We start from the raw sequence: 22,768 nt of genomic DNA on the forward strand, positions 1-22,768 counted from the left end.
GTAAAAAAGAAATGTATTATTTTTTAAATGTACTTAATAAGTAGGGCATATCAAGGAGTACATATGTATAAATATTTTAAAATAAGTAAGTACTTATACATGAAGAATAACCTTGGATTCTTATCCTCGTCTTAAAAACCAAAGCAATACCAAGTTAAACTTAGCCATGACTCGGATAATGTGTTACAATGAAAGTTAAGTAGTACTCGAAAAGATCTTTGTCCAGTTTATCATATTGCAAGTATTGTTCGTTTGAATTCTTAATATAAATATTTCTCAGGAGAAAGTGTAGAGAACAAATAATTTAACTGCATGAAGCGGTTGATTACTGGAAATGTTTCACAATACGTTTATTTATTTGTCTACAAAAAAAAGTAAAAATTGTAAGTAGGAGAAGGGGGGTGGTAGTTACAGTTAACGTGATTTTTCCAATGGTTCTCTGATAAAGTACCAGAGAAGAAGAAATTTTAATTTGTGAGACGTTTAAGCGATTTTAATTGGCCATTATGCGCGATTCTGTTTCATCCATCACTGCGAAGGCGGAGTGTTAAGTTCCTTTCAATTGAATTAATCTTTTGTACTTAAATCCACCGTTACACTGCATTTACATCATGCTAAAGTAGTAGTATAACTCATAGTATTCAGATAGCTTTAAGTAGAGAGGCTGGAATAGAGCTGGTCTTCCTTTCTTCGATGGCGACATGACAGAGATCGAACTCGAGTTTTCATTCGGATCTCAACAAGAAACGGTCCCTACCCATAGCCGTATCAATCCTGAATATCCTGTCACTCCGGAAGCAAGCGCAAAGGTCCTGTTAGGACTAAGTGCAATCTGAGATTACTCAGATTCTCGTAAAGTTAAAGTAAAGCATATCTTATTTTACCACGTGAAAACTAGGGCTTAAAGGTGATTTTAGAACCACCGAAAATGATCGGGTGACGAGCTGCTTTGCATGAACAGGATCGCTCAGTAATCATCCATCCGAGGGGTTAGAGCATCTTAACTCATACTTGTAGAAGATAAGTAATTATAATATACAAAACATATTTTCCGCATGTAAATTGAAACCCCAATATTTTAATTGTTTCTGATAACACATTTTTATAACAAAGCACCATATTATCGTTACAAGCACGTAGTTACTGTCGCTAGTAATTAATATAAACAAGAACCGTTCTCCTTCTTACCCATACCCAGTTTACGTCATCGCAATGGGTCTAGCTCTGTTGAATTGGAATTCTGCCAAAAATATTCTAAATTTTAAATTTGTATCTCATAAAGTGCATATTATTATTTTATTTGTATATTATTGTGTTTTTTTTTTTTCAACATGCTGTAGTTGACAATATCAGATTACCATCGCTAAGCGGAATGGCCATATATTATTTCAGTATTATAATTTGCATGAAAAATTTCAAAATTAAAATGAGAAAACCAGCATAATTAAGGTAATTTTTTGAATCAGTTTGAGTTCCAAAACATTTTAAAGTAAAAAATAAGATGGATGAAAACCAATAAATTAAAAGCCGTTGGCAGAATTATCAAACTGTTTTTCCGTCACGTCAACCCAAGCGCTGGTAAAGTTGGTACGAAGCTAAGATTTCCTAACAGTTTATTTACGTCTTTTAACCAAACATTTAAACCTACACTGTTTGGTATAGGAAAACTGTCTTGTGTCTAGTTTATTAATTCCTCAATGAATTTAACTTGTTTGAGCATGTATTATGTGCTTTCTTGCTAATGTGTGTTTTTTTACTTGATTTTGAATTCTCAGGTGTTGGGGAAACAGTATTCAGAAAGTGAAGAATTATTTTTGAGGATTATACTATTATCGACTTAGATTAAAGATATGTAAAATTGCTATATTTCAAATAATCTCTCTCTTTAATATTCTTACATTAAGTAAGAAAGGAAAAATATCCTGATTCCAGATCTGATTGTTAAATACATGGAAATACGTGATAAAATAAACTTATTAACACGTAATAAATATGCACGTTTTTTCCAAATTTTGTTAATTTAATGGCAGAGGTTAGTGTAAATTAATGGAATGGTAATGCCAGTTACTATTTGTATCTCATATTTGTATATTTGTATCTTTTATGCAACAACAGTTTTACATAACAGTTTTAATAAGTAAAATAAAAAATAAAGTTTAATTAAAATTGTTCCAAATACAATTGTTCCTTTATTTTGCTCTGAAATGCCAATGCGTGTATAAAACAGTGTGTAATTGTGTATCCAAAACACAGAGAGGACATAGTTAATTACAAAATTCAAGCCAACTGAAAGACAAACATACATCTGCATAATTAAATTCTTAATTAGGCATCTGAAATAAATGTCATCAGTTAATTAACAATAGAATGAAAACATTACTAATGTACTTAGTAGTTCTCCTTTAATCATAGAAAAAAAGTTGTAAGGTACAAAGAAATTTAAATGTATTTGTATACTATTTTTAATTTGGGTAAAAATTGCAAGTGAATATAAATATATTATTTCAATTGTTAAAATTGCAGTATATTAATTATTGTTATAAGTCAAAATAAAACACAATTGGTTTTAGAATTTTATTTGTACATATAAAAACTGGTTCAGTATCTAACCCCAAATATTTGCTCTTAATACTTAAAGACAAACTATTGTGAAATGAAATCTTCTTATTAACCTACTTAAAAATGACATGCTTGTAACGTACGTTTTGATCAGTATGAAATAGAATGCAAATCCATGGATACTTGCTAGTATATATATATATATATATATATATATATATATATATATATATATATATATATATATATATATATATTGTTTTTCATGAGCATTTATTAAGAAAATGTACAAAGGCATGCTTGTGACGTAACTATTATTCAGAAAGATAACTGCTATTTGCATTCAAATCCGCGGGTAACTGCTACTACATTCCGATTGAATAAAACTTAACGCAGCCAGTTTCGTGTTTTCTATTATAAAATGCAATAAAAAATTTAATTATTATATTGAATCCACTTCAACATTTTTATCATAACATCAAGTTATTTCTTTAAAAACTTAACGATATTTCTAATAATGAAAGAAAAACGAAGGCGAATGACAGACGATAATTTATGAGAAACTTAATACATTAGCGTAATGCATTACTTATTTCACTACGTAAATGAATTATCCAACAACAATCACGTAAATTATATTTAGGTGTTGGTCAATAATAGAGGTCAATTTACTAAAAACTCTTCAAATAACCTCCGATTTATTCAATTTTAGTTATTCAGATTGAACCAAACAAACGTTCTAGCCTGACATTCTTATATGAACCTTGTTACCTAAAGGACGTCAGTGTCTAAGTTCCCTACACCATGGAATATCTTCCAAAGGACATACACTGGTTATGCCAAACATTTGGGCGTTTACCATTGAAAAGTACTCCAGAGACTAAAAGTATCAAACAACTAACATTTTCCCTGACAGGATTCTTATGGTGTTTAACTTTAGTCCTGATACAAGAAGTACTCTCATCCTTTATCCTTTACTTTAACCATCGCGGAAGGAAAGTTCGACCTTAACAAAAATAAAACAATTAAGTTCACAGTAACTCTGGACGTGTTGTCTCTGCAAATAGTGGCGGCTGTCACTTTCTTAAGTTGCACCTGTAAGTATCCAATGTTTGTCGGGGTCTTCAACATCTTGGAGCGAGTGAACTGTGATCTTCAGTGCAAGAGAGAGGAGGTCCGGGTCCGAGGAAAGTCAATCTTGCTGTTGACTGTCACAACTTTGTTGTTCATTATCAGCTTTGCATATATCGCAATGAATGATGTAAAAGTATTTTTGTTAATCAGCTATGTCAGCATGCTACTGTTGGACTGGACCCAACTTACCGTTATCCTTAATTTCACACATGTGGCTCAAAATATTGCAATGGGGTTTAGAATGGTTAGTGTCAAGATGAAAGAGGAGATTGCCTGCAACATAATTGAACGAATGGGGATGAACCGTGGTCAATCTAATGTTGAAATTGCTCATGGAACACGTAAGTAAACCAGGTTCATTTTTAACATTTAAATAATTTAGTTATTACTCACGAAACCGAAAAAAGAGAAAAGGGTCATAAGATAAACATGTTGCAATACTTGGACTTTATAGGTCGTTATTTTGACACCTTAAGTTCATATTCTTCCTGGATTTTACGTAGCAAATACAATTCGGGATAGCTATATTCCGAACTAAACCTTGTAATTTTAAGGTATATTAAACTTAGTAGAGTAAATAATACAACACAGTGTCACGCCTAAAAAATCAGGCACTTTGGTGCATGGATATTTGACTATTTAACGATTATCGCGGCTTACGACGTAATTATTAAATAAAAAAGCACCAAAATATTCCCTTACGAAACTCTGAATTGAAATATTAAACAGGAAACTTTGTATTTGCATTTAATGTGACATGTTTAATCATCAATTTATTATACCTTCCCAAGATTGTTTTTCAAGATTAAATTAACAACTTAATTAAGTAAGTTAAAAGCTTGAACTAAACTGGGAGAAATTAGTAAATAAAATAAAAGTTTAAATCCAGAGAAAATGTATAGGCTTGTTTTTATTAATGCCGACACACGGACGTGGTTTTCCTCCCCTGAAACAAGCAGCAGTACAGCTAATACATCGCTTCCTCCATCGGGGTTTCCCTTGCAGTCGACTCGATGTCCTTGAACGATTGAGCAAGAATTAAATCATCTTGTAGTAGTCACTTAAAAAACTAAGCTCTACGTTAAGCTTTTACAGCAATTTTATTTAAACATACTTATATTGTTATATTGTTATACCACGCTAAATGATTGCATGGGAGTCAAATATTACAGACTTCTCTTCAGTGCCAGAAACTATTTGAATGTATTATTTTTATCTGATAGCAGATATAACTAATTTATCCATCTATTAGTCCAATAATTTACGATTAAGTTTCTTAATTACTCAAAGTGACTGGTTTCAGTTGACATTTTAGGCATGATATGATTTTAGGCACTACACTGTCCAAGATAGAGAAACTGAAGACTCTGATGAACACTTACTGGATGTTGTGTGACGCCGTACACCAGGCTAATGACTTCTACTGCGATCAGCTGATGGCCGTTATGTTCTCCTTATTCGTCCACGTCACTATCAAGGCCTACTTCTTCTTCTTGTTCCTCAGAGCTGGTGAGGTGTTCGCTATGATTTCAGAGGCAGCCTGGGTCCTAGTTTACATCTGCTATGCGGTTCTACTAGTGAACTCAGGCACAGACGTCACTAACTCGGTAAATGCTACCTTTATAAAATAGTAATTCCTCAATATATTACTAAGTATGGTATACGTTAACGTTATTGAGTAACAAACTAATCCGGACAAACACCGTAATACAGGGTTAGCCAGTGAAACGGGAAGATTTAAATAAGTAACTAATTCTTTAAGAAAATTAATTTTATTATTTAATGGTTTTATATATATATATATAAAGAAAAAAGGTAGCCATTTACTGTACAATAAGTGAAAATCTTTTTTTCGAATATAACACTTGTCATATGTCCTCCATTGGATTCTATGCACTGCTGCAGCTGGGCCTGGAAATGTCTCATGGCATTTTGCAGCATATGGACTGGTATTCCTTCGATTTCGTCCCGAATTCGTTTTTTGGGGCAGGGATAGTTCTAGGTAGATCGTTTCTGAAAAACTCTTGTTTTTAAGTAACCCCATAAAAAAAAGTCACAGGCTGTCTAATCTGGAGAGAGAGGATATCCCCGTTTCGGGAAATGACGCCACCTGGAAACAAAACATTCACAGCATTTATAGCAACTCTGTGGCTTGTTGCCCCATCTTGTTGGAACATTGTGTGTTCATTGTTGGAAAACGGGAGAGTTGTGGCGTAAGAAAGTTCTGGATCATTGCAACGTAACGCACAGAGTTAACAGTCACAGCACTTCCATTGCTATCCTCAAAGAAAAATGGGCCTATGATTCCTCTTGCTGACATTGCGTACCAAACCGTCACTTTTTCACCATTAAGGGGCGTTTCATGAAGTGCGCCAGGGTTTTCCTCAGATCAGTATCTGAAGTTTTGTTTATTAACAAAAACCAGAGAGTTGGAAATTCGCCTCATCGCTCATCCACAAGTTATTTACTTGGTCGACATTTTCTTCAAGTTTTCTGGCCATTTCCTCACAAAATTGTAATCGTTTCAGATGGTCAGTTGGTTTGAGAGATTGGACAATCTGTATTTTGCATGGGTGAAAATTTAAATCTTGATGAAGAATCCTTCTCACCGAAGTGTTACTTATTCCAAGGCGTAGAACATGTTGTTTGGCAGATCGGCGTGGACTTCTGAGCATTGGCTGTTGAACAGCAGCGATATTTTGAGGGATTCGAACGGTTTTTTGCACTCCCACCTCATTTTTTTAAACGTTGATCCAGTTTGCTCAAGGTTGTTTATCCACGAACGAATTGCGTTATCCGAAGGAATAGGCCTGTTGCGCGGTATGTTGAAATGGCGTCGAAAAGCACGTCGAGTTTTCACCAAACTCTCACCATTCGCATAATAAACTTTAAATGCGTAGCCGCGATATTCACCCGTCCAACGATCCATCTCAACTAAATGGCGGGACACGTAGGTAGAAAGGAGCCGACTACTATTACCCCCTCCACCCTCATTCCAACTGTCAAGGCCATCTCCAATCTTCCCGTTTCACTGGCTAACCCTGTACTTTTACCGTGGAACATAGAGAAAAGCAAATAGCACGTCTAATTGGCCACGTATTTTGTTTTATCCAGAGGAAAAATGACCAAGAATGTGAGTTTAAGTTGCGAAGTAGGGGTTAAGTTTTTTGGGTTTTCATGATAATCTCTTGTTAGAAAATTTCCAAAGAAGAGATTACGATAATCAGTAAAACTGGTACGAGGTGGATTATGTATATCACGAGAATCTCTTCTTATGTAATGTAAAATCATTGACTTTGTTTCAGGCTGATGAAATGAGGCTGGTGATTTGCCAGTTGGTAAACAAAGATCTGAACCCAAGCTTAAGGAAACAGGTAAAAAGCTCTATATATCTCGTATCAAGATGTTTAAAACCATGTTTACAACAGGAGCTATAGTAATTTCTAGAATTTTCTCCCAAATCCATAAAAGCTTTGGAGATGAGGTCAATGAGTGGAGGTTCAAAATATATTTTTAGTCCCATTTAGTGTGTACAGTTTTATATTTAGATAATTGCTACGAATTCATTTTCTTACAGGACTCTACGAAATTATTTGTTCAACTAATCTGTATTCTATAAAAAAACTAATACAAATTATTTCTCCATTATAATCTTAGTTGAGGTTATGATGACCACAAACGCGTTTAATTAATCATATACGGTACCTAATTGGTTCATAGTAAAATTTATTGTATTTCCATTTAAATACATCTAAAGCTAAATAATATCTAGCCTCATAGTTCAGGGATTAGTTAGAAGAAGGAGGAATATTACAATATTATTTGCTAAAACAATACATAAATTGTACATAGCAGCAGTAACACATACACGGGCCCATTCAATGTTATGGAGTATGATACACCACGTCTAGCGTAACAGGCGTAGTTGAGGTAGCATGGAAACATCCAAGTCTATAGTATACTGTGTAATGACAATATCGAATTTGATTTTTTAATTTTTTTGTTGAATATGTATTTTGTATGATTTGAAAATTGTTCAAATGATTGAGAATGAAGGAATTTGCTAATTAATATTTATTAGAGGAACATATGTTATTAACTTTTCTAATCCTAGTGATGTGATTTTGATTTCCAGCTGGAAGTGTTTCTGCTGCAGTTACTTCATCACAATACAAAATTTTCCGCTCGCGGGTTTTTCCAGATCCACAACGAGACTCTCACATCGGTAACTCGTTTTACCTCTTTTAAAATAATAGCTGATTCTTTATAGTGTTACTTCATATACTTGCTGTACAGCTTATGTATATTTAATATACAATTTATTAATAATTAATGAATCACTGAGGTAATTGAAATCAATACACTTATAGTACCAAAACACCTATTCAATAGCAACTAACGAAGAAAAAGAAATAACAAAAAAACCGGGCAACACCACTTCGTTTGAAAGCCAGACGTGTGTTCGTTACACACACGGTGTTGTACATAGTTAAGTAAAACATTGCAAGGTAAAAACTAAATTTGGATTATCACGCTTGAGTGTAAAGGTACAACGTTATGCAACAAATGTATACTTAATTTTTTAAATTATAATATTCATCTTTTATCCAACTAATAATTTTATCATACGAATAATCTTGTTTATAATTTTACGGAACACAATCTTAAACAACTTTAATAAGAAATTGTTCCTAAATGTGAAGAGGTTACCAAGTCACAGAATTTCAATTCACGAATCACTTAACAGTGATCACTAAACAGATTCATTAAATCCAAAATAGTTCTCTTTAGATATTGAAAACAAACATATACAGTGAAACCCGTGTGTCCATCCACAAACTATGACATCTTACTCTACCTAATGGCAGAAATGGTTATAACTTCAAATATAGGATAGAGACATTCGACGGATTTCTCGTTCTTACCGGATTTCCTACTCAAGCTCTTACTGAGGTATTAAATGTAATTGATTATATAAATATTCCATGTTACACCATTGGGTAGTAATAGTAGTTCGGAAAGGTTCAAAATTCACCGAGATCATTAACAGATTATTTGGCTAATGGACTAAAAAATGGGATGGTGATCATCGTAGATCTTCATATGGTTAGGTAACTATGTCATGAAATAATATACCAGAGGGAATGAATTTGGAGAGATTCAAGCTTAACTGAGGTCAATTCTATGTGGTTGATGGACTAAGAAAGGGAATCATTGTAGATCTTCACCTGGTTAGGTAAAAGTGCTATGGAGTTAATAGGTAATGAGAGAAATCCAAGGGTCACTGAGGAGAATTACATTCATATTGTCATTGGCTCTGATGATTTTTTCCCCAAATTACGGTATTTGTTCTGTCTGTACAGATGGCCGGAGCGGTAACAACTTACCTGGTGATACTGATCCAGTTCCAGACCGAGCGACAAACTACATAAACTAGAGAAACGGTTTTTGTATCAAGCTTTGTAATAGATGTTACACAGAGTCACTTAGATTACATATTCTACTATCAAGAAGTTGTAATTTCTTTCTCAAGTATTTCACTTGTAGAGCCGCACAACATTCAGGATAGTAAACTGCATATTACTGCTATAACTATTACACCAAAATTATAACATTTTAATTAAATTAGAGTAGGTACATATTAGAATTTAACTGTACGTTAGGTATGAAGATATATAACCAACTGTAAAAATAACACTAAAATTACCGTAACTTAATATCTATATAAGTAAATGTATGTACGTATTTATTATATAACAACGTGAAGTGATTTTTACTACACGTCTTACAATGTTGGCACTAACCTTATAATTTGCTCAGATTTGAGTTGCTGAGTCGTAAAATTTAGATTTTAATGAACGCTTGATTTTAATGTACTCGATCAGCTGTTGCTTTGTACTGCAGCGTCATATAATTTTAATTCGTTTTGTTATTTTGCAGTAGTTGTATTTACTAAACTATATTGTATATTACTATACATGTTGTAAATATTGTTTGTAGGTATTTAATGTAAAATGTGTAGGTAACTAAAACTCAGTCTAATTTCATGGAGTGATATGCACCACCACTGAACGATGTAAACATAATTGAAGCAACAGAATCCTCCAAGGACTTAATTTAGGCACTTCATCAATTTGTGAGGGGAGTAAACATTCAAAAATGTCTGTCGAAGTGATAAGATATTTATTAAAACTGTACTTATTAACATAAAATGTATTGGTATTATTGCGCCCTTAATATTAAATTACCAGTTAGTTTTGCTTACAAGCATGCGAAACGGTTTAGTTGTTGTATAAAGGGTCATTTTTCTTTTATTTTTCGCTGAAAAGAGCAGTTAAATGCACTAATCACACAGGTTTGGAAGAGTCTTCAGGACTGCTGTAAGGTGCTCCACAATATTTGTCTAACTATGAGAATGAGAAAATATGGTGATCACACAATCGAATTTGTCCATTAAAACATTTTCATCTCCCCGTATATATTCTGTGAACCTTATCTAAATTAGTATACAATATGTTACAAAAAAATAAAATATTGTCGTTATAATTAGATAACGATATTGTATTGAAACGCAAACTATACTATATACGATGATTTAATTACCTTTTAGATTTCTGTTCCGATGGTGAAAATGTATAGCTTAAAAAGGATATTAAGGCATATTATATGTTTCGGCGACTATTTTATGTTTCACAAATAAATTGGTGTCAAATGTTATATATCAACTTAAGAGACGTTCACCACATAAAATGTTACGGTAAAACCTGCCAAAGAGGGGCCTTTGCAGCTGAAACAAGTTCTGCTACTTTTACCCGCACCCGCATTCCACGAAAATAGTAACTATTAGTATTTCAAATAAGATATTTGATAGCTACTACCCCTTACGATTTAAAGTCATCATTACTTTGTTATGGAAACAAGAAAACTACTTGTATTTTCTTACAATTACATTACGGTATTAAAACACTAAAGAAGTAAATTATTCCCGCCACTACCAAAAATAGATAATAGGATGTAGGAAAGACAGATGATAAACAATGTAAATTGAAACATATGTTCTTTTTATTGATGCCTTAAACGAGTTCCTATAATATTTTTCGCTCTTTGTAAACACATTCTATGAAATTTTCACGGGGAAGTGACAGCTTTTATGCAAATTTCACATAGTTAATTTCTTATAACAATCGGATGTGAAGTCCGTTACGATCCATTATGTGAAATTGTGAAGTTAAATTATTTATATTATTGGTTTTTGCGTAAAAGATTTTCGTATTAAACGATATGTTCGCCATTCATATGAAATCGATTGTTAACAATATTACGCAATTATCGATCAATTATCGATTTTTTTATTATTATCGATTGTTATCGTTTGTTGATTGTTTTTCTCTTTTAGATTAAGAGAAAAAATAATAGTGAGAATAAGTAAAGTCAGAAGTGGTCTTTGCTGCTATTAATTAACATATGATCACCATACACCCGTGGGGGACTGGCATCCTCATCGGCATCAACCACTGTCCCAGATGGGATCGTGGGTGATGTACCATCCTCGTCTTGTGCTGCAACTTCTAAGGGAGTGGAGTGGCAGGGCAAGGGGAGGAAGCCACCTTCCCTTGTCACTATTCCAGTGACAAGGGTAGAAAACCTTTTCCCCCTCTTGGTTTGGCCCTGAAAGCCACTTGGAAGGCAGCCAGGCGGAATCTCATTCGGGCTAGGGAGTTAGTAAGGAGGAAGTAAAACCGAGGTCGTATTGCCAATCCCTTCCAGGTGGGGGATCTAGTTTACTGCAAGGCTCACCCAGTCAGTTCGGCTGTGGATAAAAGAGCTGCTAAACTTTGCTACAGGTGGACTGGTCCCCACCGCATCTTGAAGTTTCTGACTCCGGTGACTGCCCGACTGGGAGATCCTCAGTCCGGGAAGATTTTCAGGAAGGCGCACATATCCCATCTGAAGCCTTGCCGGAGTCATCCGTGATTTCTCTTTAGTCTGTGCGGGAGGGTTTTAGGTCCAGAGGCCTGATCACCTCTGCTCCTTCTTCCTGATCAAGGTTCCTGTTTTCTTCTTTGTACCCACGCAACTCTTGGAGGGATTTCTTGCCTCCAACTGGATTTTCTTGGTTTTACCTTTTGCAGACTTCAGGGTTTCCGGTTTATAATTCTTCAACCATTGGGGGGAGAGGCATTTCGTTTGGTTCTTCATTTTGAAGAAATTAACAGAGGGGAGTTCCTCCTTTTGGGGGGGGGGGGGAGTCTGAGCCGGTTCAATACCTATATCTCCCCGGCTCATGTGTGTTTTATATAGTGTATGTGTGTGTGGTTTATTGGCTGCAGAGGCCACTGACCATTTGAAGGCGTTTGGCCTTTCCGGGAGAGTGGTAAAGACTCCGAGCCGTGGTGTACAAGTTAGGATTAGCTCCAGTTTAAAATTTTGTTTAATTAAGTGTTTTTGTTAGTTTTGCTGAGCTGTTTTCCTTCTGACATGTGCGGCTAAGTTTACGGCCCCTCACTGATGAGGTCCAGGAGATGAGTTGATTTTCTGCTGTCATCTCTCCATCATGCGTGGTCGCAGAGAACCTTCGCTTTTGCGCTCTGCTGAAGGACGGCCACCATGATGGACATTTCTACTAGTCTGTAATACCCTGCTCATATTCTTTTTTTATTTGTTATTGTTGCCATTTACATAGTTTATATTTTGTTATTTAATTTTAAGTTAGTTTTTAGATATTATTTAGTTATTTCTTGGATTTCATTAGGAGCCCGCCCTTAGCCGAAGGATACCGGGTGGAATTGGCATTTCTTGTTTCAAATTATGGCGTTTCTAATTTTTGTATGCAGGTGCACCTGACAAGGATTATTTGAGGTATACTACTGCAGGCACTTTTTATTTTTTTATTTTTTTTTTTATTTATAGTATATATATATATTTTTATATTGACTGGATAGGCCTATGCTGTGTCTTAGTAAATGAATCTGAGTATACTGACCACGGTGTTCTTTTTTACCTAGTTTTGTTTTGATCCGGCATCCCGTTCGCCGCCATGGGCGCGCGCTTCCCTGATGGTTTGCTGTGGGTGTGCGAGCGGCGATGTACGGTTTCAGTAGTTACCTATCCCTTCCATTCCTGATGGTCCCACCCCTACTTTACCAACATCCCCAGACTAAGGTGTTATGCGACCCGTGCTGAGAGTCTCGTGGCACTGGAGGTATATTCAGTGTCTACAACGGAGCCTTCTGGGAACCAGGGGACACCCAGTCGTAATTACCCTTATCTTCCTAATCGGGTCACTGGGTAGATGGATTGCAAATACCCGGTTCTCTTGGGATCAGAATGGAGAATGAAAAACTAAACAAAAACATAAGTGAAACTCAAGAGGTAAGCGAAACTCAACCAATGGAGGAAGACAGACTTCTCTTGTCAGAAGGCGAAGTTCGGCCGGAAGAGCCAAAAAAGAAGCGGCTCTCGAGAGGCGAACTACGAACGCGGAGGATAGAAGAGGCTATCGCTAAAGGTGCGCCGATAATCCCCCGGAAAGAAAGGCAGAAGAGGTGGGAAGAGAAAAACCGGACTCTGATGAAACCACACAACGAAGCCGGTTCCTCAAAAGGGAACTTCGTTGTTGTTGGGGCCTCAGAGCAAGGGAAAACTCATTCCGTACCAGCCCAAAAACAACAAACCCCAAGCTATGCAGGTGTGAAGAGGCTGCGATCGCAGCTGACACCTAAAGAACAAGCAAAGGGAGGGGAGAAAAGAAGGAAGGGGCACGATGGAGGTGTCACTAAGAAGACACCCGAAACATATGCCGAAAGGATCTCTGTGGAGAAGCTGGCTATTGTCCGGCTCGAACACCCAGAAGAGAAACTATCGACGGAAGAAGCCAACAACCTGAAGAAAGTGCTGGGCAAACGCGCCTTTAAGGGAAAAAACGTTAGGATGTCCAGCTGTCATGTTGAAGGTGGAGCGATAGTGGTCGGCTGTGTAAACACAGAAACAAAGGTGTGGCTGGAGAAGCAGGTCCAGGAGCTAAGTCCTTTCGAAGGAGTTCAGCTGAAAATGGGCCCAGCTAAAAGCCTGGTAAAGATGTTCAAAGTATCAACTTTTATCCCTAAGGACATCGAGGTGGACAGCAAGCAAGAGCTGTTCGAAGCCCTCAAAAACCAAAATGACCTTGACACGGATCAATGGATTGCTGTTGGAGGGAAATCTAGCACCAACGGCGAATTCCTGGTCCTTCATGTGGACGAAGACTTCCTGAAGAAGCTGAAGACTCTGGCGATGCGCCCATTTTTGGGTAGCGACAGGATCAACTTCAAGCTGCATGGAGGTAACGATCAATAGTGGATGAGAGCGGTGCTCCAGATAAACCTACACCACAGCAGAGCAGCTACGGCAACACTCTGCCAGAAGATCCTGGCTGACGACATAGGCGTGGTCCTGATCCAAGAACCATGGACCGTTGGCAGCCGTGTGATAGAGATGAGCACCGCTAAAGGTAATTTGATGTATGATTCTGCCAGTAACAACCCTAGAGCATGCAGGGTGATTCAAAACTAAACGGCAATCTCTCGAGAGCTTATTCTATAGCTAAAAACAAGTAAAAAAGTTCATATAACCATATGCCCGGAAACGCTTCGTTAGCGAGTTACGCCTAGCGAAAGATTTCGCCCGGATTTCAGAACCCTTGGTGAAGTCAGGCCGTATAAAAATGGTAAAGGTAGTTACAAAGATACAAATACGATTGTTTTTTATGTTTTTATATCTGACAAATTTATTAAAATTCGTCCCAGAGCTGTAAATGCAACACTTTCAGAGATATCTTACGTAAAACACAATAATTGGTGCAAAGAAATAACACATTTTTGTGTTTAACGTAAGATTACTTCCATAAATGTTTAAATAAAGGTCATTCTTTTCTTAAACAGATTTGTAGAACATTTAATTCTGAAAAGATTCATGTGAATTACTTAGGAAAAAAATTAATAATAGGTATTGAAATTTAGCTTTATTTAAAAATAAAACAGACGCACAAAAAATGCATATTCTTATCTGTATAAAATATTAACTAATGTTTAGGTTGTGAGTAACAGCTGATCATTTATTCAACACTTTTTAACGTCATATTTTCTTTGCAAAGGTTGGCAATATCAGCTGATCAACAATTAAGTTCATGAAGTAATATTTGAATAACCTTTATGGAGGTTTTTGTATTGTGGCGTGTGAAGATTGTATTTTGTGAGATCCTGTGATTATTTGGAAATATTTTATACAAGTGTATAAAATATTTTATTAAATATTTATTTTTAAAATATTTTATTAAATATTTTTATAAAAGTGTATGTAATTATCTTAGTAAATAATGGCAGATAATGTAAATGGTATGTATTCGTTTGAAGAGTATACGGACATGATACTGATTTACGGCAAAGTTAACAAGAATGGTTTAGCTGCAGTTCAGGAATATCGTGATACTTTTCCACATCGAAGAACACCTGATCGCAAAACATTTGAAGCTGTGGAGAGACGACTTAGAGAAACTGGTAGCTTTAAACCGAAGCGAATAGATACTGGTCGTCAACGTAGCGCAAGGAACTATAATAATGAACAAGCAATAATAAATGCTGTAGAATTATCACCAAACACAAGCACCAGACGATTATCACGTCAGTTAAATATTTGCCAGTCAAGCGTATGGCGGACACTTCATGAAGCACAGTTGTACCCATTCCATATAACACGTGTTCAAGACTTATTACCGCAAGATCTTAATAAACGGAAGATGTTCTGCCGCTGGTTAAGAAGAAATTGTTTACGACATCAGTATTTTCTTCGGCGTATTCTCGTTACTGATGAATCCTGTTTTACTAGAAATGGAATTGTAAATTTTCGTAATACCCATACTTGGGCGTACGACAACCCACATGAAACTGCGACGAGGCATTTTCAACATACATTTTCAGTCAATGTATGGCTTGGTGTTCTGGGTGATAATTTGATTGGTCCATTTTTCCTCCCTAATCGACTTAAAGGAGTAGCGTACTTAAATTTTTTAAGAACAAACCTGCCTACCCTCTTGGAAGATATTCCTGTTCAAAACAGAATAAATGCATGGTTTATGCACGACGGAGCACCTCCACATTTTTCCAACGATGTGAAAAACTATTTAAATGATACATACGGTAGACAATGAATTGGTCGAAATGGACCAGTAAAATGGCCACCACGTTCTCCTGACCTCACGCCAGCAGACTTTTTCTTATGGGGTTGGATGAAGTCAATTGTTTATTCAAAACGGATTAACACCATAGAGGAGTTACGTAATCGCATTACAAAGGCGGCAGAAAACTATCAAGAATGCTCCAAACGTTATTAAACGCGCTAGAAAAGAGTGGATTCGTCGTGCGAAAACGTGCATTGCTAACAACGGAGGACACTTTGAGCAACTATTATAGGTGATTATTACAGTTTTATAAAGGTAAATACATTTTATGTTAATGTTCAGTCTAGAATAAATGATCAGCTGTTACTCACAACCTAAACATTAGTTAATATTTTATGCAGATAAGAATATGCATTTTTGTGCGTCTGTTTTATTTTTAAATAAAGCTAAATTTCAATACCTATTATTAATTTTTTTCCTAAGTAATTCACATGAATCTTTTCAGAATTAAATGTTCTACAAATCTGTTTAAGAAAAAAATGACCTTTATTTAACATTTATGGAAGTAATCTTACGTTAAACACAAAAATGTGTTATTTCTTTGCACCAATTATTGTGTTTTACGTAAGATATCTCTGAAAGTATTGCATTTACAGCTCTGGGACGAATTTTAATAAATTTGTCAAATATAAAAACATAAAAAACAATCGTATTTGTATCTTTGTAACTACCTTTACCATTTTTATACGGCCTGACTTCACCAAGGGTTCTGAAACCGGACGAAATCTTTTGCTAGGCGTAACTCGCTAACGAAGCGTTTTCCGGGCATATGGTTATATGAACTTTTTTACTTGTTTTTTAGCTATAGAATAAGCTCCCGAGAGATTGCCGTTTAGTTTTGAATCACCCTGTATATGTCAGTAACAAAATCAAATCACTAAAAATGGCACAAATGCGTTCTAGAGACACAGCCGTGACAGAGGTTCACTTGCAAACAGGTGATGGCAACATCAGAATCCTGTTTGCAACGGTTTAACTCCCATACGATTCTCCAGAACCACCGCCAACTGCGGAGATGAGGCGGATTGTGGAGTTCGGAACCCTTACGCGGAGGCACATGATTGTCGGTTGTGACGCGAATGCCCATCACACTGCTTGGGGGAGCAGCAACATCAACAATTGGGGTGAGTGCCTCTTGAATTTCATAGTAGAATCTAACTTAGTTATTATGAATCAAGGCCGTAAACTAACTTTTGTACAAAGAAGAGGTATAGGGGTAAGAGAAGAGGTCTTAGATATAACTCTGACTAGCAACTATATTGCAACTAAAGTTTTAAACTGGAGTGTGCTAGATGAAGCATCTTCTTCAGATCATAAGTATATCTCCTTTGACATGAGGTCGTATAAAATAAATGAGACCTATAGAAACCCAATGAAAACAGGTTGGGTAGCTTTCAATGCAGAGCTAAAAAGCAATCTAGTAAGGGAAAATGGGTATCAGCGGCAAGGGGTCGAGGACATGGCGAACTCTTTGCAAAATGCCATGATAGAATCGTACCACAAAGCCTGCCCCCGTGTGATGGAGAAAAACTCAAGGAAAAAAGCATGCTGGTGGTACCAGGGGCTGGAAACCTTGAGGATAAACCTTCGCAGAGCATATAATACATGAAAACGTGCAGGGAACTGGGATAGGTACCTTGCTGCTCTAACAGAATATAGAGGTGAGAAGAGCTAAGAGAAACTCGTGGAGAGAATTCTGTCAGAGTATATAAGGCTCCTGACTGCGCAAAACTCCAAAAAGTCCTAGCTCGAAGCCCCACAAATGTGGTGGGTACTATACTTAGGGAAGATGGGACTCACACCAAGGATCCTGAGGAGACTCTTCAGTGTTTACTGAATACACACTTCCCAGGATCGTTTCAAACAAGTGAAACGGTTGTTAGTGAATGGCGGCGAGAACCTAGAGATAGCTCGTCCAAGGAGGACTGGAACTGTGCAAAGACTGTTATCAACTACTTAGGGATAAAACGGGCCCTGGAGTCTTTTAAGCCTTTCAAATCACCAGGTACCGATGGCATTTTTCCCGCTTTACTGCAGGAAAGTGGGGACTTGGTGATACCTCTGCTCCTACGACTGTTTCGAACTAGTCTAGCGACAGGAGTCATACCCTCATCTTGGAGGACCTCTAGGGTTATATTTATCCCAAAGCCAGGTAAACCCTCCTATGAGGTTGCAAAAGCTTATAGACCAATAAGCCTAACATCCTTCTTCGTCAAGACCATGGACAAGGTTCTGGATAGGCATTTAAAGGACACAGTCCTCATCAACCGTCCCTTACATCCAAATCAACATGCCTATCAGAAAGGTAAACCTTGTGAAACAGCCCTACACTGTCTGGTTGGCAAGATTGAGCAAGCTATTGAACAAAAGGAAATAGCTTTAGCAGTATTCCTGGATATAGAAGGAACTTTTGATAATACGAGTACTCACTCTATCATGTCTAAGTTTACATCCAGGGGTACGGAGAAAACCTTTGGTAGATGGATAAGTAACATGCTTAAGAGCAGAAGAGCACAGGCATCTCTGTGCGGAGTCACAAGAGAGGTCAAAACGCAGCGAGGATGTCCAAAAGTAGGTGTATTATCACCAATCCTGCTCAAGGCTATGCAGATGATGTTGTCATACTCATAAGAGGCAAGCATATGGTTACGTGTCTGGAAATGATGCAGAGAGCACTGGCCATTGTGGAGCGATGGTGTGACGAAGAAGGACGCAGTAAATCCTTCGAAGACCGTCATGATACCATTTACAAGTACAAGGAAACTGGAAATCACACAGCCAGTCCTATGTGGGGGCCAGATACAGATAAGCAGGGAGTTCAAATATCTAGGTGTCAAACTGGATGATAAACTCACCTGGAATTGTCACCTGGAATACATAATCAGACAATCTCAGACTACATTGATGATGGTGAGACGTGCGGTAGGATGCACATGGGGGCTTAGACCCGACATGTCACATTGGCTGTACACCAGCGTCATTAGGCCTATGATGGTGTATGGCTCAGTGGTATGGTGGCCAAAAGTCCAACAGGTGACTGACGCAAAAAAACCTGTCAAAGGTTGGCATGCTTGGGGACAATGGGTGCCATGAGAGGAACACCAACCGCTGCTATGGAAGTAGTGCTAAACCTCCCACCCCTAGACATATTCGTCATAGGAGAGGCTAGGATGGCTGCCTACAGACTGAAGTGCAATGGGAACTGGCATTATCACCATGCTAGTAAGCACTCCAAGATCGTTGACATTCTCAAACTGGATATTCTAGAAATGATGTCTAACAAAATGGCAAAGGTTACGGACTGGGAAAAACCATTTCAAGTCAATATTGTTGAAAGGAAGGAAAGGTCAAAAGGTAAGCCTGACTACATGAAGAAGGCTCTAACCTGGTACACGGACGGGTCAAAGACTCTGAAGGGTACTGGGGCAGGGGTCTGGGGAGCCAGACCGAGGGTTAATTTAAGCTTTAGCCTAGGTAAACTGGCTGAAGTTACAGCCCTTACAGAATGTGCAAGAGTTAATGTGGAAAGAGGCTACAAAGGCAAAAACATCTACATTAACTCGGACAGCAGGGCTGCTCTGCAGGCCTTGGCCAACCATGACTGTAATTCGAAGATAGTATGGGAATGCCATAAGGTCTTGAAATTGCTGGCGAAAACCAATAAAGTTATTATAACTTGGGTGCCTGGACATAGAGGAATCACAGGAAATTAAAGGGCAGACAGTTGCGCTAACTTAGGAGCCAACTGTCCTCTTACCGGTCCTGAACCAACGTGTGGGGTCTCATATAACTTAGAACGTAGATCAGTTACCAAGTGGATGGCTAACAAACACCTACAACATTGGAGAAATACTGAGGGGAATGTACAAGCAAAGCGGATGCTCAAGGGACCATCAAGAAACATTGCAGCAGATGCCCTTAATGAGTAGAACGGAGATCAGAAAGGTGACTGGTTTTATTACAGGTCATTGGATATTCCGAAGTCACCTGAACAGAATAGGTATTCCAGTTCAGGAAACACTGTGCAGGAAATGTGGCGAGGCTGACGAAACAGCCAAGCACGTCATATTTGAATGTCCGGCATTACAGAGCAAACGCTCAAGATCCCTAGGTGTTCTTATGCATACGGAAGAGGGACTGGAACAGGAAAGCATTGTTCAGAAGATCGCATGGTTTTGTAAAGGCCTGGGATTTGATACAGCTTAAAACTGGAAGAGGGTGCACAATAAGCCGGATGGCTAAAAGGCAACTACCAGGCCTAGGAAACCTGGCCCTCTGTTACAAAAAAAATCACCATACACGTTTAACGTTCATGTTGGTAATTAAATAGTGTGGATAAATTGTATTGTTAATATAAGGGATGCATACGAGATCAATGATATATACTCCCTCCAAAAACTCCGTCAATAATCACACCGAAATTTAGACGATGCGCTCCGTTACGTTCCTAAAAACGAAGTAGAAGTTTTAGATTTACTGTGGAATATATTTTAAAATAAAAGAAAAATAACAGAGATCTTTTTTAGTAATAGAAACAATAGTGTGTTAATTCGGGAGGACAAGGAAAGTGCTTGATAGAAGAAAACATATTTATTAATATACAATTGTAGTATGTAAGAATATAGTACAAGATTTATGAGAGATTTACTTGCAAAAGTTTTCCATGATAATTTAATTACTTTTTAGATTTTACTCTGAAGGTGAAAATGTGTAGCTTAAAAAGTATATTAAGACGTATTTTTGTATTATTGGTGACTGATTAATTTTTCTAAAATAAATTAATCGCAGATGTAAAATATACGCTTAAGGAATGTTCACCATCTAAAATGTTATGACAAAATTTGCAGCTGAAATAAGTTCTGTTATTTTTAACAGTATTTCATGAAAATAGTTACCGTACTATATCAAATAACATATTTGCTAGTTACTACCCATTACGATTTAAAGTATCCCTACTTTGATATGGCAAAAAGAAAAATATTTGCCTTTCGTACAATTACATTCTGGTATATATTTGAAAAACTAAAAAAATAAATTATTCACACCACCCAAAAATTAAATAACAGAACGTAGCAAATAAAAATGATAAAACAATGTACATTGAGACCTAAGTTCTTTTCTTTGATGCCGTAAACGGATTCCTTTAATATTTGTCACTCATTATGAAAACATTCTGTGAAATGTTCACGGGAATTGACAGGTTTTATAAAAATTTCAGATAGTTTTATTTCTTAAAAAATCGGATATGTAGTCCATTTTGTGAAATTGGGAATAAAATTTGTTTATATTATAGTTTTTTACGTTAAAGAGTTTTTTGTTATACAGGGTGATTCGGTTAGTGTTACCGGCACTTTCTGAGCTGATTGTACTATAAAAAATAAAGAAAAAAGTTCATATAAACATGGGTCCGGAAATGCTTCCTTACTGGGTTATGGCCAATTGAAGATTTCACCAAAAATTGTATGCAGGAGGTCAAATGATGATTTGCCGCGTGTTTATGAAGAGATATTTATAGGCGAATGCAACTTTTTCTAACGTTGAGAAATTGAATAAAGTTCATCTCATAGCTGTATCTCATTTAGTTTTTTTTTGTTATACTACAAAAAACAGAAATAAAATAATTTTGAAAACACTTTTTTAAGGTTTAACGGACAATTATTTTGTTAAATAGGCATTGAAGACCCACATTTTTACAAAGAAACTTGCAGAAAATTTAATTCTGAATAAAATTATGTGCCACACGGCTATTAACAGCGAAGTATTAGTTTCTGGAATTTAATTTTACAACAAACATTCTACCAAGCAAGAAATTCCAAAGCAAAGGAAAACCGCATTTTAATGACATAGAGTAGCCTACACATAAGATTTATTAGGATGCAATTTAAATTAAGTTTTAAATAAATTATTGTTTTTCATCTAAAGCTTATAATACTACGTACCACTTTCATAGCAGGTGTTCAAAAATCAGTCCTTGTACTTCAATACACTTAGCAGCTCGCTTTCTGATTGATCGAGTTATCCTCCGCAACGCTGCACGATTGTTTTTGATTTGTGCGGCGGCATCTTCAATTCGATTTATTAACTCTTCACGTGTATTTACTTTTTCCTGGTACACCAGGTTCTTCATCCAACCCCATATACAGAAATCTAATGGAGTTATATCTGGTGATCTTGGTGGCCAAGTGTGTGGTCCACCGCGACCAATCCATCGCCCGGGAAACTGCTCGTTTAAGTGCATTGTTACATTATGGGAAAAGTGGGCAGGGGCACCATCATGTTGATAAATAATATTGCACCTTGCTGCTAATGGAACATCTTCTAATAATAGTGGTAGTTGTTCTGTAAGGAATTCTAGGTACATGCGGGAATTTAGATGTCCTCGGAGAATGAATGGTCCTATTAATCGATCATGAATAAGTCCACACCATATATTTACACTAAATCTGTGTTGAAAGTTGCGCACGATTGTACTATGTGGATTTCCCTCTGCCCAAGTGTGTTCATTGTGAAGGTTTGTTGACGCCATCTCGGGTAAATTGAGCTTCATCAGTGAATAAAATGGTTCTATGATGTTGACGGTTTCTAATTAACCAGTTGCAAAATTCCAATCGAAGAGGAGGATCTGTTGGTTGAATACTTTGAACTTGTTGTTTATGGTAAGGGAACATGCTACTTTTGCGCAAAGTTCTCCATACTTCAGACTGAGACACTGCGAATCGCCTAGAAAGACGCCGTGTACTGACACCAGGACTGCGTTCAGTAGCCATGATTATAGCCTCTTCCATATCTACATTATTCTGGGCAGGGCGATCCCGATAATTATTAATACTAGGAAGTTTACCTGTTACTCTTAGGGTACGA

General features: G+C 36.8%; 1 protein-coding gene across 1 annotated transcript in view; it reads left to right on the plus strand.

The window, feature by feature from the left end:
- Window positions 1-9,125, plus strand: part of LOC124368117 — a 56,017-nt gene extending 46,892 nt beyond the window's left edge. Inside the window, exons 3-7 of the mRNA XM_046825391.1 lie at window positions 3,844-4,034; window positions 5,026-5,300; window positions 6,999-7,067; window positions 7,829-7,918; window positions 9,057-9,125. Of these exons, the coding sequence (XP_046681347.1) occupies window positions 3,844-4,034; window positions 5,026-5,300; window positions 6,999-7,067; window positions 7,829-7,918; window positions 9,057-9,125 (694 nt within the window). The remainder of the gene's footprint in view (window positions 1-3,843; window positions 4,035-5,025; window positions 5,301-6,998; window positions 7,068-7,828; window positions 7,919-9,056) is intronic.
- Window positions 9,126-22,768: the final 13,643 nt, after the last annotated feature.

The sequence above is a fragment of the Homalodisca vitripennis genome, chromosome 8, assembly GCF_021130785.1.
Source record: "Homalodisca vitripennis isolate AUS2020 chromosome 8, UT_GWSS_2.1, whole genome shotgun sequence".
In the NCBI taxonomy this organism is placed as follows: domain Eukaryota; kingdom Metazoa; phylum Arthropoda; class Insecta; order Hemiptera; family Cicadellidae; genus Homalodisca; species Homalodisca vitripennis.